We start from the raw sequence: 18,025 nt of genomic DNA, 5'->3' as shown, positions 1-18,025 counted from the left end.
AAATGCATTTTCAAAGGCCCACATAACCTTCATACAAAAGTCAAAGATACCACAAGAAAAAGAAAAACTACAGAATAATACCCTTCATGAATACAGATGCAACATCCTCAACAAAATACTAGAGAATTACACGTAGCAGTATATTACAAAGGTAATAACCCATGAACAAGTGAAATTTATCCCTGTTATGTAAGGATTGTTCAACATATGAAAATCAATTAATGTGATATACCACTTTAACACAATGAGGATAAAAAAATCACATGAACAAACGATGCAGAAAAAATTGACAAAATTCAATACCCTTTCATAATGAAAACTCTAAAAAAATTAAGAATAGAGTAAAATATATCAACATAATAAAGATCATATATTAAACACCCCAGCTAATATCATGCTCAGTCAAAAAAACCCTGAGTTTTTCGCATAGGTGTGTACACTCAACCCCCCTCGCCCCCCCCCACAGAACCAATAAACAAATAAAGTTGCAGGATGTAAAATCAACTTCAAAAATCAGTTTCATTTTATACACTAACAATGAACTATCAGAACAGGTAATTGGGAAAATAATCCAATTTACAACAGCAACAGAAATAATAAAATACTACTACTAATAATAGGTTCAATTTTATTCTTAAGAATAAAATTATCTAAGGAAGTAGAACACTGTGCCCTGAAAACTATAACACATTGGTGAAAGATACTGAAGAAGACAGAAACAAATAGAAAGATATTCCCTGTACTATTCAAAGAAATCCATAAATTCAATGCAACCCCTATCAAAATGTCAATGACATCTTCCACAGAAAAAGAAAAAACAATTCTACAATTCATTTGGAACTATAAATACCCTGAATAGCCACAGTAATCTTGATAATGTAGAACAAAGCTAGGGACTTTACATTTCCTGATTTCAAAATATACTCCAAATCCACAGAAATTAAAACAGAATGATATATGCACAATAAATAGTCACTTAGGCTAATGGCACAGAATACAGAAATCAATCCATACATATATAGTCAGCTGATCATTGACAAGAGTGCCAAAAGTATGAAGAAAGGGTAGTCTCTTCAACAAATGGTGCTGAGAAAACTGGATATACACATATGTAAAAGAATGAAATTGGACCCTTTTGGTGTATATGGTGTATATCTCACATCGTATACAAAAAGCAGCTCAAAATGGAGTAAAGACTTAAATGTAACACATGAAATTGAAAAGCTTCTAGGAAAAGATAAAGAGAAAATGTTTCATGACATTGGTCATAGCAAAGATTTTATGGATATGATGCCAAAAATACAAGCAACAAAAGCAAAAGTAAACACATACTACATCAAACAAAGTTTCTACACAGCAAAGGAAATGAGCAACAAAGTGAAAAGGCAACCTAGAGAATGAAAGAAAATATTCAAACACTGTATATCAGATAAAGTATGAATCTCCAAAGTATATAAGAAAGTCGTACGACTCAATAAGAAAAAAAAAGAAAAAGAAAAACATTAATCCAAGCAACTTCAAAAAATGGGCAAACACTTGAATAGACAGTTCTCTAAAGAACACAGGCAAATGGCCAACAGGTAAATGGAAAGATGTCCAAATTCACTTATCTTCAGGGAAATGTATTAACCACAATTAGATATTACCTCATGCCTGTGAGGATGGCTATTATCCAAAACCAAGACAACAAGTTTGAGAAAGAATATGGAGAAATTGGAATCTTTGTCCACTATTAGTAGTGGAAGCAAAGTGATACAATCATTAAGAAACACAGTATGGAGATTCCTCAAAAAATTAAAAATTAAATTCTCTATGATTTAAATATGGTCTCATAAGAGAATTTTAAAACAATCCATTTCTTTTTTAAAGAAAATGCTCAAACTGAATTATTGGTCAAAATGATCATGACATCCAAGTGCTGAACTTCTTTTACTTGTGTATTCAATCAATTAAAACTTACGTTAACAGCTTCATCTTCAGTAAGACTTTCATCTATTGTTACATTGGGCAAATCTGGCCAAACCTACAGAGAAAGAAGAAATGGGAAAATAGTTCAAAATAAAATCAGTATGATATGACTAAGCTGTAAATAAAGTATAATAGAGTTTTGGAGGCAGATTGTATACTCGAGCTCGTACTGCATAGATCGGTACTTCCTTTAATTGCTTTTTTCAGTTTGTGTTTTGGAAATATATCATTAGCAAACCATTTCCATCTTCCATATTAATTTTCTCTTTAATATGGCAAATAAGAAAAAGAATACCAACCTTAGTAGAAGGTAGTGGTTTTAAAAACTATTCATATTAAACATTAAAAAATTAAAAAAAAAAAAAAAGGAGAGGACACCTGGGTGGTTCAGTCAGTTAAGCGTCCAGCTTCAGCTCAGGTCACGATCTCATAGTTTGTGAGTTTGAGGCCTGCGACAGGCTCTGGGCTGACAACTCAGAGCCTGAAGACTGCTTTGGATTCTGTCTTCCCCTCTCCCTCTGTCCCTCCCCCACTCACATTCTGTCTCTCTCTTCAAAATTAAATAAACATTAAATTTTTAAAATAGTAATAAATGTAACCAAAAGTTCTAGTCAAGAAATAATATAAAGTCATAAACTAAATTTAATATAATGTATATTAAAATTGTTTCTACAATTATTCTAGTATTACATATAAATATATTTTTAATTAAAAGGAATTGAAGATCTAATGGATAATGCCATTTTGAGGAAAATATCTTCTTAGTTTTCACAATTAGTACTGTATCCATCTCTCTCTCACCTTCCAAGCCCTCACCCCCATCCCTGCCTCCCCATCTACCAATGTTTTCCTCTATCCCAACAACAAACACACAAAACAGAGTCCAAATTTAATCATGCTGAAAGCTCTCTTTCTCTTTTAGAAAGTTCCACTTAAAAAATGTAGATAAGCCCCAAGGACTAATTACCTAAAAAGGATTAGCTGCTGATAGGGAGTAGTTCTTTAAAGGAATGGAACAGAGACAGAAATCTAAGAAAGTGTATAGACATATAAAATGAGAAGAAAGTAGGAAGGAAAAAAAGCCTTTTCTGTGGTTAATATGCTATACTCTATACTTGTATGATTCTTAAAATGTTATGACTTCTCATTAAGTTTATCGTAGGATTTTTTTTCTATTTTATCTTTTTGTTTTGAAATATTTTCAGACTTACAGAAATCTGCAGATATTATACCTAGAGTTTTTCTAGATCCTTCACTCTGTTTCTCTTAATGTTAACACATTTATAATCTCTCTACAATTATCCAAACCTAGAAATCTATAGGCCATGTTTGAATTTCACCATTGTTATCACTAATGTCCTATTTTTGGTCCAAGAGAAAAAAGAATTCCACACTGCATTTCATGTCTCACATTATGGAATTTAGTTTGTTTTTCTTTTTCATTCTTGTTATGACTAATGGATTTTTGTTTACTCTTTTATATATAAGCCAAATCGGGGTTTTTCTATAATATATTAATATACCCAGGTCTGCATATTATTGCTTAAATGAAATACAGTAAATTGTATTCCTTGGTCAAGTCAGGAATAGAAGTATAGCTCTTAAAAATATTGCCTCTTTTATTAAAGAAAGAAGTAGAAACATTTAAATGACTTGCAGTGTAGAATAATGAAGAACCATCTCCAAACAGTAATTTTATAATAAAACACATTTTTAAAATGCAGTAAAAGACAATATAAAGATGAAACAAATAATATTTACATATGAGTGATATAAATTCTTTCTGTTTCTAATAATTTGGGTTGAACTCAAATTTTATTTGTATAAAGTACATATTATTTTAATTATAAGCTACTAAATCATTACATTTCTGTATTATATGTCTCTCCCTCTGAATAAGGCTTTAACAGTTTTTTCTATTCAATAGAAATTTTCAATGAAATAACATTTTTATGCTTAATTTATTTCGGGGTATCAATTCCATACCTTTGCCCAACAAATATCATTGGTGTTAGGCCATTTGACAAAAACATCTTTCTCCTGTCCTCTATCAAATGCAGGGTAAGGCTTTGTTTCATTTCCTGAAATGGCTGGATCCTGAAATTAAAATGAAATACAAACCAGGTAACTCTGGAATAAAAGTTCAGCCACTTGGGTCACTGTTATGACACATCATTTTCCACCATTACATTATCATTTACTGTGCTCTCACCTACACTAACAAATAGACTGACAGCGTCAACTACAGTGTTCCAGCTAGACTGTCCCCTAAATTCCTTAGAAGGAAATTTTATGGACTTGTGAAAATATATTGGCTATGATTTCAAGAAATATTACTAGCATTTTTTGTTTTGTTTTTATTCCTCCTAGTGGGATTACTGGCTGCCTAGTTTGCCTCCAGTAAGATATTGATAAAATATTCTCTCTACTGAATCACTAACTCGAAGCCAAATTTTTAAACATGACAAGCATAAGAAGCAATCCCAAAGAATGATTTTAGAATTGTATAGAAATAGAAAATCCATCATAACTTTGCGATAGCTTCTATAAATTGAGCTCACTTTGTAGCTTCAATGGTTATTAGAAGACAGTTTGCCTTCGACTTCCAGATTCAGTCTTAGATCTCTAAGGAAATACCAAAATTTAAAGGTAGCCTGGTAGCAAGCCATGTAAATAAAAGTGTTAAAGAAAGAAAGAGTTAGATGTGGGAGTTTAAAGTACTTGTCTTTCTATTTTGAAACACCCCCCAACCTCATTCTAGAAGAGAAATCTTAATACGAAGATAATAAGACCCAGATAAAATATAAAATATAAACTAACCAGGATAATAATGTATCTCATTCCCTCCTGTCTAATTTTGTCAACAAATTCAGGAAGGTCACGGAAGTTTTCATCAATTGTAAAGTCTAATTGTCTTTCCATGTAATCAATGTCTGTGTATTGAACATCCTGAAAGATATGAAGATTACGGTAGTATGGTAAAAATCACAGGAGTCAGTGCATCACTTTCTATCATAGTTATAAAACTAACAGCAATATGAAAGTTTGAATGCCTTTTCATGTAATCCTAAAGAGAATTAATCAATTAACACAATGTTCAACAAATAAAACTACTATATAAATATGCAAATTATTCCATGAAAAAGTTCATATAAATGTTCTGTTAACAATTCATTTAACAACTTTGATTTCTAAAGATGATTTCAGATCAGTATCCTTTTTATGTAATTTCTAAAGAAAATAGAAAGACCCAAGAGGAAAAGATTCATGAGGCTATGAAATTATGTTAAATGGCAATTTGGAATTTTGTATAATATATACAGAAAAAAGCATTGTTCTATTTCTGAAACCATAAAGCAAATAGAAAATAATTTCAAATAATTTCAATATTGCCAAAAGAGAAGAATTATTTATTAAATCTGTCAATTATAAGATTCTTTTATTATATATCAAAATCATACTCCTTACAGATACATATTTACAAACATGTTTAAACTAATAAATGTTCAAATTTTATCATGACATCTTCACTTTAGACCTAAAATAATAAATTTGTTAATTATTTTCTGTTAATAGTCATTAATTCAATTTCTTCTTCTTACGTGTTATAAAAAGTATGGCTGACATAGTAGACATTATAATAGAATACTTCCCTTTTTATAAAAAAAAATCCACATGCATATTTCTGTATCATCTACCTATACAATTAATTTCCTCATAATAATGTATTTAAGAGCCACATACTTGATTCTACTACAGGTACCATGTCTTAAATGAGATCTTTTCATTTTTCTTACATTAAGTTCTTATATACCAAGTATTCTAGATGTCACTATTGAAGTGCTCCCAGAAAGACCCCTGGGATTCCTTAATCTTGCTAAAAAATAAAATCACAGAGACTATTATTTCTAGAGACTCAGTAATATTTAGTTTTCTCAATATTGAGTGATGAGGATATTCTGCAAGTGTTCAAATTCTGTGTTCCAACATTATAACTATCATCTATTTCAAGGTAAACATCACTCAGTTTCATCTCAATTTTCTTCTCTGTAATTTGTCACCTCAGTTGATGAAGTAGCTTTCTGTGGACTCTTACTCCCATATAAAGAAAATATGGGAAATACACCTGATTACTTCTGCCACCCCAAAGTTTATTAGAGAGAACCAAGTGCACAGTTACTTGTTTAGTACAACTCACAATCATGGAACTAGAGAGAAGGGAGAAAACGTGATGGTATTATCTCTTTTCCTTCAGCAGTCTAATAACACTATGAAAATCTCATGACCAATTCATTAGGTGCGATTAAAAATCTAAACATGAATTGTTGCCAAATCCTTAAAATAATTTTAAATTATACATACTTATTTCAGTTTGCTTTTATACATGACAGATTTAACATTATTTTAAAAATTGATATACATACATAGGGGATCTGAGCAGCCACCATATCATTATATACTTGCTGAACCTCTGAAGTATTTCTGTACCCATAACGACATAATTGAAACCCCAAAGCCCAGTAAGGTGGCATGACTGGCCGGCCAATTACCTTTGGGGAAAAAACAACAACAACAATGTTATTTGTGAACTAAGAGAGTTATGTTATATTACAGAGAAAAATTTTTGGTTTTTTAAAATGTGCAATCATACTTCATGGTATTGCTTTGTTGCAACTTCTGGAGTTGGGCCCAAAAACATATAGAAGTCCAAGATTCCACCAATTACGCGGTAAGTTAAAGCAGGAGTTGGCTGAAAAGTAACATCTGAAAATCAAAAATATAATTACACATATATATGTTAATTAATTTATTAAAGAGACACATAAATTATGAGAAATTCAAGGAATGATTGTTTTACCCATTGCATTGCTGTTAAGTAAGAGAACTCCATGAGCATAGCCTTCATCTTCCAGAGCCATGTAATATGGATGAAATCCATAGGAATTAAGTTTATACTAAAATAAAAACATTAAACATAATATATAGTACTTAAATAGTAATAGCATATGAGTTTTGTCAAGGTAAAACTTAAATTCATTATAAAATTGAGCCTGTAAGAATTTAAAGCTTCCTTCTTTGTACACAAAACTATACTTAAAATAAATATATCTCCTTTAGAAAATAACCTCTTTATTATTCAAACCTGTACTGCTTCAGAGTATGCAAATGAATATACAAATTTGTGACACGTACAGATACGTAAACTGATATAAAAAATTGGTTTTGGTGTAGTTGGGTTTCTTTCTATAGGACATGTGTCTTAATTTATTTATAAATTGGCATTCCTTTTAAAAAATAAAATTTCTGAAAAATGATTACAATAATATCTAAGTTTATATGATATTATAAGATAGTATTTTAAATGATAATATCTTGTTTCTATAATAATTTATAAAGCATTTAATTTAGTTTTACTTAGATATTTCTGGAATAAAAAATCTATACTCAGGGTAATGAAACTTAATCATCATTAAGTTGATGATTCCTATTCAAACTGACATCTTTGACCCATACTGTATCCCACTAATTAATGAGCATGTGAAAGAAAATTTGTTTATTGAGAATCAAAATGATATTAACCTATTAATGTCAATACTAATGTTGAATAGTTTTAAAGAAATACATTCTATAAAACATATTCTTTCAAGTGATATAAATGAAAAACAGCCTGCATAACCTAAGTTTGAAATATTATGGTAGAAAAAAAATTGGTTGAGCACCTAACAATAAAAAATAGTTGCAACAGTATACACATTTATAATCTCATACTGAATATATCCTTTAATACATATCACATGTGAAAATAGAAATTAGTATTTTTATTAAAGTGTGTTTTTCTGATGTGGTTAGAATAATTATAGTTAATATTAGTTGTGTAATGCATTGAATATTTATGAAATGTATTTCATTACTAAGAGAAAACATAGGAAAAAGTGACATGAGCATATAAAAACATGTAACTAGCAGTATGGCCTCCTAACATGCACAGCTATATCTGGGTATGATTAAGGAAAAAGTTACCATTAAACCAATATCAAAGGAGTAAAAATAAATACATAAATTCAAGGAGGACCCTAGTCAGTTATTTTTAAAAGCTGAAAATAAAAGTAGACTTGGCAGGGGATTCTGAATTTGAATATTCTTTCTATACAATTTAGAGAGAGGGTAAGGAATGGGTCACAACCTCCCTTTTCACTGTAATCAATGATACTATCTATCCAATCCTGTGCTTTAACCAGTATTATCCAGTCCTGTACTTTTCACCACTTTGTTGTGGCTTGTTTCTTTGTTTGTTTTAAATCACTATAGCAGGTCTGGAGACTTCCAGCCCCCTTGTTATAACTTTAATACTGAGTATAGGCCTACAAAGAGGTGGCCATCCTGATCATGGTCATAGTTGCCTTATGGAGTAGTCAAATACTGGTACCTACACCAGGGGGTTGGTCTCTTGTGAACATTCCCCACGTATGCCAGTTCAGGTCTCTCTTAAATGTTGTGTGTTCCACTTCCCCAAAACCATATATATATTCTGATGGCAGGCGAGTAGATATTTGAATAAACTGGTCATTAAAAGCAAATCCAGGCAGGTGAGAATCCCAACTGAAAAGAAAACAATTCAAATTCAATAAATATATAAAAAGTAGTATCAAATATAATAATGGTAATTCTTACATGATATGAAAACAAATAATATTTTTCTCTATATACCTTGTACTCAAATACTAAATGAAGATAATTATCCCAATACATTTTTCTTTTGACTAGGTTAAAAAATATCTAAAATAGGTGTCTTTATTCAGCATTATTAATAAAATAAACTATATGATAAATATGATTATATATTTACCTTTAAATATATATTGCTTTTTAAAATAAAATATAAAGTTATAAATAATATATGACCTAGAAGTAATATATGTCCTAGAAATTAAAAGTTCTCTGTTTCCTGTTCCCTTGAGATAATCAAAGTAAATATCTGTTATATATAGAATAAAATGAAATCAAAATCAAAATCAACTATAAGGCATGATGGACATTTTAATTCCAAGCTCTCCTTAGTTATTACTCCTAATAATTTTTCTCCGATGTGTATTTATAAAAATTATCGTTTAAAATGAAATGTATCCAAAAAATGATTTGTATTTCTAGTCATTTGTAAAAACAAAGGTGGAGGAATAGAAATAAAAGTTGTCAGGGAAAAGAAACATAAGAATTATAAAGAATTTGAGAGATATTTAAATTTCTATATTAATGATTTGGGAAAGTATTTACTAAAAATAGCATTTCCAAATAAAAATAAGTAATGCCATTGTACCAGAAATATTTTACAAAATGATTTCATTTATCCTTTAAAACAAAAATATTATCATAGCAAAAGAATTTTTAAAATAATACAGACATACTTTTCTTCATTATCTGTATCTACCCTGATAATTCCTGAAGACCACCTGACAACATCTTCTAAAAAGTGACATGGTAATCTTAAATTACATAAAATATCTTTTAATATACTATGTCCTGTCTACAAACCTCTTCTTTTTACTAAAATAAAATGTTTTTTATATAAATTATTCATTCATAGAATTATTAATTCATAAATCATCTATTCATAAAAATATAGAGAGATGTACATATTGTAATTTATTTTCATCAATACCTGGCAGAGATAGTATTAACTCTATCAGAATCCAGAACTAATAAACTTTAATTTCAATTGATTTCTAATTAAATATTTACATAACACATTTCCACCTAACTTATTTTACAACATTCATACTTTTCAAGAGGAATCTTGGTTTTGGTTTTCAACTTGATTAACTGAATGAGTGTGATAATAATTACATCAATCATATCCAAAATTTAGATGAAATTTTACTAATCCTTAATGATAGACCCATGAGCGTGATGTTTTTTAGTTTTAAAATGCTAAAACACAGGTGCCTGGGTAATTCAGTGGGTTAAGCATCCAACTTTGACTTCAGCTCAGGTTATGATCTCACGGACATAAGTCTGAGCCTAGCATCAGGCTCTGCTGTCAGTGGGAGCCTGCTTCAGATCCTTTGTCTCTCTCTCTCTGCCCCTTCCCCAAATAAATATTTAAAAAAATATTTTTAATGTTAAAACAGGTCAAGTTACTTAATAGAACTGGAACCATTTTTTAATGTGATGATACTCTAGCACACTGAAAATAATCTTAGTCCCACACCCCATTCTACAATCAAAATATTCTTCATATCAAATAATTCAATCACTTACATAACTCTTCCTGTGCTTCTCCTTCGAATCTGGATGCCAAAAGGATTTTCCTTGATTTCAACATCATAAATTCTATTTTCATAAGTACTTGTTGGCATGGCTGGAATGTTCAAAGGTACTGGAACTTCATATCTCTTATTTTGGGGATCATAAATCTATTGCAGAGAAATAATGAAAATAAATATGTTTTGCTCTATTGCTGAAATACCAGGCAAATAATCATTAAATAATTTAAATTGGTCAGATGGGATATTAGAATACTTATTTATGTAATTCTTAATTCTGTATCCATTGCCCATATATGTATACAGAAATCCACATATATACATATGTATGTAATGGGATCAAGTTATGAATTGCATTTTATCATTTTTAATGTCTTATAATTCATTTTTCATATATTGAGAAATCTTCAAAAACAAGATTTTGGAGGTAAATATTTTCTTATATGGTTACACAAAATTATTTACCACTTTATGGTTAGACACAAAATTTGTTTCAATGTTTTTGGTCACGATTGATCCGATAAAGATTGTTATTGGTAACTTGTTTATTCATGTCTTTATTTTCTCAGTAGATTTCTTAGAAGTGATAGTATTAGGTCAGACAGAGGATACTAAAATTTGTAAGGTCCTTTGATATCTATTTTCCATAATTGGTGTACTAATTAATATTTTTGCCAAAATGTGTACTCTATTATTATTTTATGTTAAAATAAAAACATTTATTTTTTATTTTATTTCATTTATTTTTTTAAGTTTGAAAGAAAGAGAGAAAGCTGGGGAGGGGTAGAGAAAGAGGGAGACAGAATTCCAAGTAGGCTCCATGCTGTCAGCACAGAGGCCATTGTGGGGCTTGAAATCACAAACCATGAGATCATGACCTGAACTGAAATCAAGAACCATACCCTTAACCAACTGAGTCACTTGGGTGCCCCAAATTCATACCGTTTTAATTCTGTAAATTCTATCATCTCCCCTTTTGCTGAGTTTTAACTATTGCATTATATGTTAATTTTTCCAGATGAACTTAAAGAAAATGAATTAATTAAAAAAATAGTCTTAATTAGGATTTTTTAAATTTTCTTTTTAAAATGTATTTATTTAATATCTCAATACTTCTTAAATTTTTTCTTATAAACAGCCAATTTAATCCTATGATTTTTGATATATTTTTTGTTTTTTTTTATTGTTTTTCTCATTTGATTTTGCTAATGCGACTTGCCTCCAATTCAATTTCTTTTTTTTTAAATATTTTTATTTATTTCTAGGAGAGAGAGAGAGCGTGAGCAGGGGAGGGTCAGAAAGAGAGGGAGTCACAGACTGAAACAGGCTCCAGGCTCTGAGCTGGCAGTGAGCACAGAGCCCGACGCGGGGCTCGAACCCACGAACCGCGAGATCATGACCTAAGCGAAAGTCGGACGCTTAACCGACTAAGCCACCCAGGCGCCCCTCCAATTCAATTTCTAAATGGTTAATAATAGAATATGCCAAAACATTTTTCGTAGATATTACATCTAGAGTTTTTGATCTTCTTATCATTTTTAAGTTTTCTTAATGGATTCCCTTGGAGCTCTTAAGCAAAAAATAAGGAGAACAAACTGATAGTTGTCAGAGGGGAAGGGGCAGGGGCATCAGCAAAGTGGGTGAAGAGGAGTGGGAAAGAGATGTTTCCAGTTATGGAGTGAATATATCACAGGAGTGAAAGGTGCAGTATAGGGAACGTGGTCAACGGTACTGTAATAAAGTTCAAGGGTGAATGATGGTAGCTACAGATTTGTCAAATCACTATCCTATATACCTCAAACTAATGTAACATTGTGTGTCAGCTGTCCTTCAATTAAAAAAGAAACTGCTAAGAATATCTGTTGAAAGACTTTTTTTTTTTTTTTTATGTCTTACTGCATTGGTCAGAAAATTCAGGTCACTGTTTAAAAATAATGGAAATAGTAAAATATCTTGCTTTGGGTTTTTTTTTTTTCTGTTTTTTTGATCTTTGTGGGACTATCATCATACTCCAATTCTAAGTAACTTGTGCATTTAGCAAGAATTTGAAATTTTTTAAACCACCACTACTTGTTTAATTATTTACAGAGTTGCAAAAATAAGAAGCTTTATTTATGGTGCACCTATCTATGAGTTGTTTAGGAAAAAATATTTTTATAAAATCAAAATGTTCACAACTCAATTAATAATCCTTAATATTACATTAAAAATCCAAGTATCTAATCTACTCAGAATCTCTTGTCTTGAGAGATAAATCCTGCATTGGGATACTTTATATCAAACATACCTTAAACTGCAGCATATCATTTTTGTGATATTTCACCTCCACACGAAGTGTTGAGATGGGTTCAGAAGGTAGCTTTATTTGAGCACTTGCAGTATTCAGCCGGAGGTCAGCTGTTATACCCATTGACGAATACTGAGTTGTACTGACTAAATAAGGGTTGTGTTGTCTAGGAAAGTAACATGCAGGTGCTTGGGATCTATAGGTAGGCTAAAAACACAATACATGTTCATTGCCAGAAATCATAAGCATTGTAATATTGGACTCTACAAAACAATAAGGTAGATTTGTTTAATCACATGTTGTATAATTTGTAAATTTTATTATTTAATGCTAAAATTAAATTGCAATCACAGCATAAATATTTATTATGCAACCCAAATACCGTATACTAAATGTTATATAGAATACTTATATTTTGACTCTAAAGAAATACGCAGTAGAGAAAAGGATCAAATGTCATAGCTTTTCAACAAAAAATAAAATGATTCTGTGGTCTTTGCAAAAACTAAGTATATTACTCATAAATTTTTATCCCATGCTTGTTCTCAGTCTTCATATTGACTATTTTATGTGTAAGATGACTCTATAACAGCCCTCAGAAAGACCTGTTCTTAAAATTTTTTTTCTTTTACTTATAATGAAACTGTATCATTCCTTATTTCATGACTAGTCTTTTTACTGATCAATTACATCCTGTCCAGTATTTGAATAGGGACTGTGGTCAAAGATCATAGCTACTATTGTTATATAGGGGTGGAAGCTAGGACCTAAGAAAAACAATGATAAATGGTGGCAGGGAGGGCTAGTTTCCTTACAATAGACCATTCTCCCATTTTTCTTATTTATTATATTATTACATTGCTGGGAGAAGCAATGTGCCCATCTACATCCCAATCTCTTTTGAGGAAATTGTATAGGATCTCTAAAACCCTCTTAAAAGAAAAGGGTATAAGCTGATTAAAATAAGATATCCTAATCCCTCCCTCCTTTGGCCCTGGAATGCATACGTAATGGCAGAAGACATAATACAATCTCGAGGATAAAAAATAAATGATAAATATAAGACACTGATGACATTGGGAGGCCAATATATTAGGATTGGGACTCTTTTTCTGTAAAAGACAAATAAATTGTGTCTTGTTTATCCAAATCATAATTTTGCTGAATGGATGACTAAAATAACTGGCTAGAAATTATCCCTTAGTGGAACTGGTATAACCCACCCAATAATTTGAAAAGTTTTAACAACTTGAGACAATGCTTTTGAAAGACTGTCTCCTACTGGCATAATATCTTAGTCAATTAAGCTAGGCAGCTACAACCAACATTTAAGGAAAGTTTAACAAATAGTACTATTTTATTAAGTAAAATGAGCATACTTTGTTAAGTAAAGTAAGGCACACTACCCAAAGTGCCTGGAAAGCAAGTTACACATCCATTTAGTCTGGTATTTACTAAGCTGTCTTTGGAGAATTATGATAAAAATATGATAAAAATAAATTGCCTATAAGATGTTCTAATTTCAAATTCCAAATGCCTCTGAATTTAGTTCATATGCTGTAGAATTAAAATTATAATATATAGTGTTTACATTGAGATGTTTATGTAAAAGCCATATTATGAATCATAAATAAATTCTTAGTACCGTTTCCCATAAACAGCCACGTTCTTCACACTTTGCTTTAGTTGCAGGGTCTGCATCTGGATAACAAGTAAACTTTTCATTTTGTGAGAAATTTTGATTCCATTGAATGGAAAAGTTTTTTCCAAGGTTAAAGTTGAGACTGTAAATTAGGAGACTCTTTGAAGACAAAGAAACATTAACGAATATTTATGAGCACTGGACGATTTAAAAATGCTTAACATTTATAAAATGTAGCAACCACAGCAATTCTTTAAATTAAGTCATTCATATATTTAATAGAGTACTTAAAGAACAGAAGAGAAAGCAGAAAACATGAAGCGCCACTGAAATGGTTAGAAAACTTAAGATAGGAACTATGAGAAATTGTAGAATATTGATGAAAAGTGTTATTGCTAAATGGGTTCAATTCTCAGTTCTGCCATTTAATGCTTACGAGACTAGGGGAAAATTGTCTATCCCATATTATTCTCAATTTCCTCCCTTTGTAAAATAAGGATGATGGACCTTACTAAAAGGGAATGCTCTAAAGAATGAATGGTAAATGTGATTTAAAGCACCTAATACAATTCCTGGGGAATACTAGGTGTGAAAGAAATGTTAGTTCTCTCAAGAAAGAAAAAGGGTGGGAAAAGTTAACCACTTAGGTTGAGATGGAGGCTCCCAGAGTCAGAGGAGGGAAATATTTATTTCTTCAATTCTGTCTTTCATTTGAGCCACTGCTTACAATATTTAAGGGATGAGTTAGATGGGAGATAACATGACATGATGCAAAAAAGAAAAAAAAATAAGAGAATAATTACATACATATATACAATAATAGATAATTGTTTCTATTATTAGTATTTTCCAAATCATTTTTTTCTTTTGTCTATATACCTTGAGAATAATACGGGCAAAATTTACTCCAGATTTCCATCTGCATAGCTTCCTTTTTGATATCAACTTACTTTCATAACTATATATGCATCAAAGATCAATCATCAAAGATGACTCATCAAGGAATGAAATTTCATCAAAGATCAATCTAAGTACAGCAGAATTAGGAAGGTGTATCTATAAGTCTGTGTAAATCTTACATAAGCATAGATACAGATACAGATATAATCTGAGATGCTAAAACCAAATAAAATAATTTAAAACATTTTTAAATATTTATTTATTTTTGAGAGACAGAGAGACAGATTGTGAGCAGGGGAGGGGCAGAGAGAGAGACACACAGAATCCAAAGCAGGCTTCAGCCTTGGAGCTGTCAGCACAGAGCCTGACGTGGGGCTCAAACCCATGAATCGCACAATCATGACCTGAGATGAACTCAATGATTAATTAAGTGAGCCACGCAGGCACCTCAGAATAAAATGATTTTTGATAATCTTTGTTAGAATCATAAAGTTCTCAATGGGCCTACATATAAATTATAATAGATTTACTCAACAAAAATAATTAACCGGCACGTATTTTTATGGAAATTGCCAAGTGAAAAACTCTGGGTCAGTGTTGGAAAAAAAATCACTCTAAGAAAATTTTCTATATCGCAAATAATTTAGAATTTATGATGATATTACTGATAATTTAGGGTTTATACGAATGGTGGAAAAATAAATGGCATTAAAATCACTTTGATGTTTTAAACTATTATGGCCTACATTTTAAATGTAATAATAGATTACCCAAAGCAACATTATGATTTGAATACTACATTTACAGATGAGGAAGCTGTTATAATAAGAGATTAATTTGATATGTTTAAGTGCAAAGATTGCAGGGCTAGAATTTGAGCCCAATCCTATGACTCCCTTTCCGTCTTGAGTACACATATAAGATTTTATTTTTAAATAACCTCTACAGCCAATGTGGGGATCGAACTTACAACCCAAAATCAAGAGTCACATGCTCTACTGACTGAGCCAGCCTAGTGACCGTCTAGTATATATCTTAAGAGGGACAAAAATTACAATTGTGCTAGAAGGGGAGAGTATAAACAACAATTCAATGAAAAAGATACAAGATACATCAAGGACAGTGAGAGTTCATGAAAGAAGAAGCATAGAGAGTAATTGACTACAGATAGGTCAAAATGTGGAGTATTAAATGTGAAGCTAAAACATTTAGAACGATTACTGTATGCAACAGGTAAGTTAGAGTTCAGGGTCGGAAGATGACATTAAAATTTTTAAGAAGGTACATATAAGTAATATCCAGGATAAAATGAAATAAAGAGAAGTAGAGCAAGGAGTCCCATTAATGTTAATATCTAAATATAAATTGGAATGACCTAAAATGGAATATTGGTAGCAAAAGGGAAAGAAAAATAGAAAGTAATATCATGAAGACAAAAGTCACAAAATCTGAATGGTTATATTGTGTTAAAGGTGAGAATATGTAACAGCTGAAATATTTTTAAAGATTTAATTTACCTGGTTGGAAGCGGTGTAAGTAAAATTGTAGTGAACTTTCATTGGCTGATTATCTTCCACCACTGTAACTTGTGTAACAGAATCTATCAACCCAAGGACTTTTATGGTCTCAAATGCTAATGTGGTTCCTTCCTGGTATGATGAATGTGTGCATATAATATCTAATTTGTTCTGAAAAAGTATATAATAGTGTATATTAAGTAGAAGGTCATTGGATACAAATCTAAAATAACAATACAAATATACAAGCGTGAAGCAGAAAAAGAACCAATCTTCTATCCGTCCATTCCTTCTAGCTCTCCACATCCATGCAGCATATGTGAACATACTCATTAATAAATCTTTTCACTTTTTTGTAAACATGCCATAAAATTTATTTTCAAAGATAACCTAAATTACCCATGAAGCAATTAATAAAAATCTCTTCTCATTCTAGGCCTAACGATGAAGAATAACAGCTTTGGCCACAAAGAATATTAGAAGAAAACCAATATCTGAAAAAAAAATTGCTATTAATTATTCTAATTTTAGGCTTGTATATAGACTTTTCACCCTCACTTAAAATCCATGACAATTATTGCTGTGACTGATATATCAAAACCTTTCCAAATAGGTTGACATTATTTTTCTAGGTCATGTTTCTTAAACCAGACATAGAACTTTTTAAGATGTCTGAAGATTTCTTGTGCATGAATTTTATCATCACATTATATAAAAATGTTAAAATTTAAAGTAAAAATGTATTTACAGTTTAACAATTTAAATTTAAAAATTTAACAATGTATTTCAATTATTTCTATGGAAAACTGGAGGTAAATGTAGACATCTTTTCAAAAAAATATTATAAAGGCCTAACCCAGACATTAACAAGATAATGTTTAGCTGTGTATCCAAGAAGAATACTTACATTAGAAACTGAAAATGTATATAAAATGTAGTTGCCATTTTGTACGGTATCTGAAATGATAAAAAATAAAGTTATCATTTCAAAATGTAATTATCATTAAGTTCTCTATTTTTACAGTTATATAACAATTAAGAAATATGAAAAATACTTTTTATTAATGAAGCAAATTAAAAAGCTTATCTTTTCAAATTAAGGTTTTTAATTACCTCTACACAAAATATTCTTGGTAGTTTATTATCCCAGTAAGTAAAGGTAATGATACAGTTGTGCCTCATTTAATTTTTCAGAGAAGGCTAAGGTACTTATGGAAATTAAGAGAAAGAAAAATTTATAGTAAAATGTACAGAAGTTCATTATTTTGAATGATATTTTATCTATTTCTAGTAAACCATGTAACATTCAGTTAACTTTGGAAGATGCGGCACACCACAATTTTATTTTGTATCTTAACTTTTTTATTTGAGGAGATAAAGTGAATCTGGAAACATGTTAAAGACTGAAATAAACCTTGAGGAGGAAATTTAAGAAGGCAATGATTTTCTA

General features: G+C 30.5%; 1 protein-coding gene across 1 annotated transcript in view; it reads right to left on the bottom strand.

The window, feature by feature from the left end:
* The window catches only part of SI (sucrase-isomaltase), a 91,982-nt gene that overhangs the window by 31,661 nt on the left and 42,296 nt on the right, over nt 1–18,025 (bottom strand). The window contains exons 23-34 of the mRNA XM_039255023.1: nt 17,483–17,532; nt 16,576–16,746; nt 14,162–14,317; nt 12,517–12,723; nt 10,225–10,379; nt 8,400–8,568; nt 6,827–6,923; nt 6,620–6,732; nt 6,393–6,518; nt 4,789–4,917; nt 3,955–4,065; nt 1,961–2,023 (exon numbers count right to left, since the gene is read on the bottom strand). Of these exons, the coding sequence (XP_039110954.1) occupies nt 1,961–2,023; nt 3,955–4,065; nt 4,789–4,917; nt 6,393–6,518; nt 6,620–6,732; nt 6,827–6,923; nt 8,400–8,568; nt 10,225–10,379; nt 12,517–12,723; nt 14,162–14,317; nt 16,576–16,746; nt 17,483–17,532 (1,547 nt within the window). The remainder of the gene's footprint in view (nt 1–1,960; nt 2,024–3,954; nt 4,066–4,788; nt 4,918–6,392; nt 6,519–6,619; nt 6,733–6,826; nt 6,924–8,399; nt 8,569–10,224; nt 10,380–12,516; nt 12,724–14,161; nt 14,318–16,575; nt 16,747–17,482; nt 17,533–18,025) is intronic.

Source organism: Hyaena hyaena, unplaced genomic scaffold (assembly GCF_003009895.1).
Source record: "Hyaena hyaena isolate Hyena2069 unplaced genomic scaffold, ASM300989v1 scaffold_507, whole genome shotgun sequence".
Classification (NCBI taxonomy): domain Eukaryota; kingdom Metazoa; phylum Chordata; class Mammalia; order Carnivora; family Hyaenidae; genus Hyaena; species Hyaena hyaena.
The sequence above is the reverse complement of the archived record's forward strand: the minus strand, read 5'-3'. Positions and strand labels throughout refer to the sequence as shown.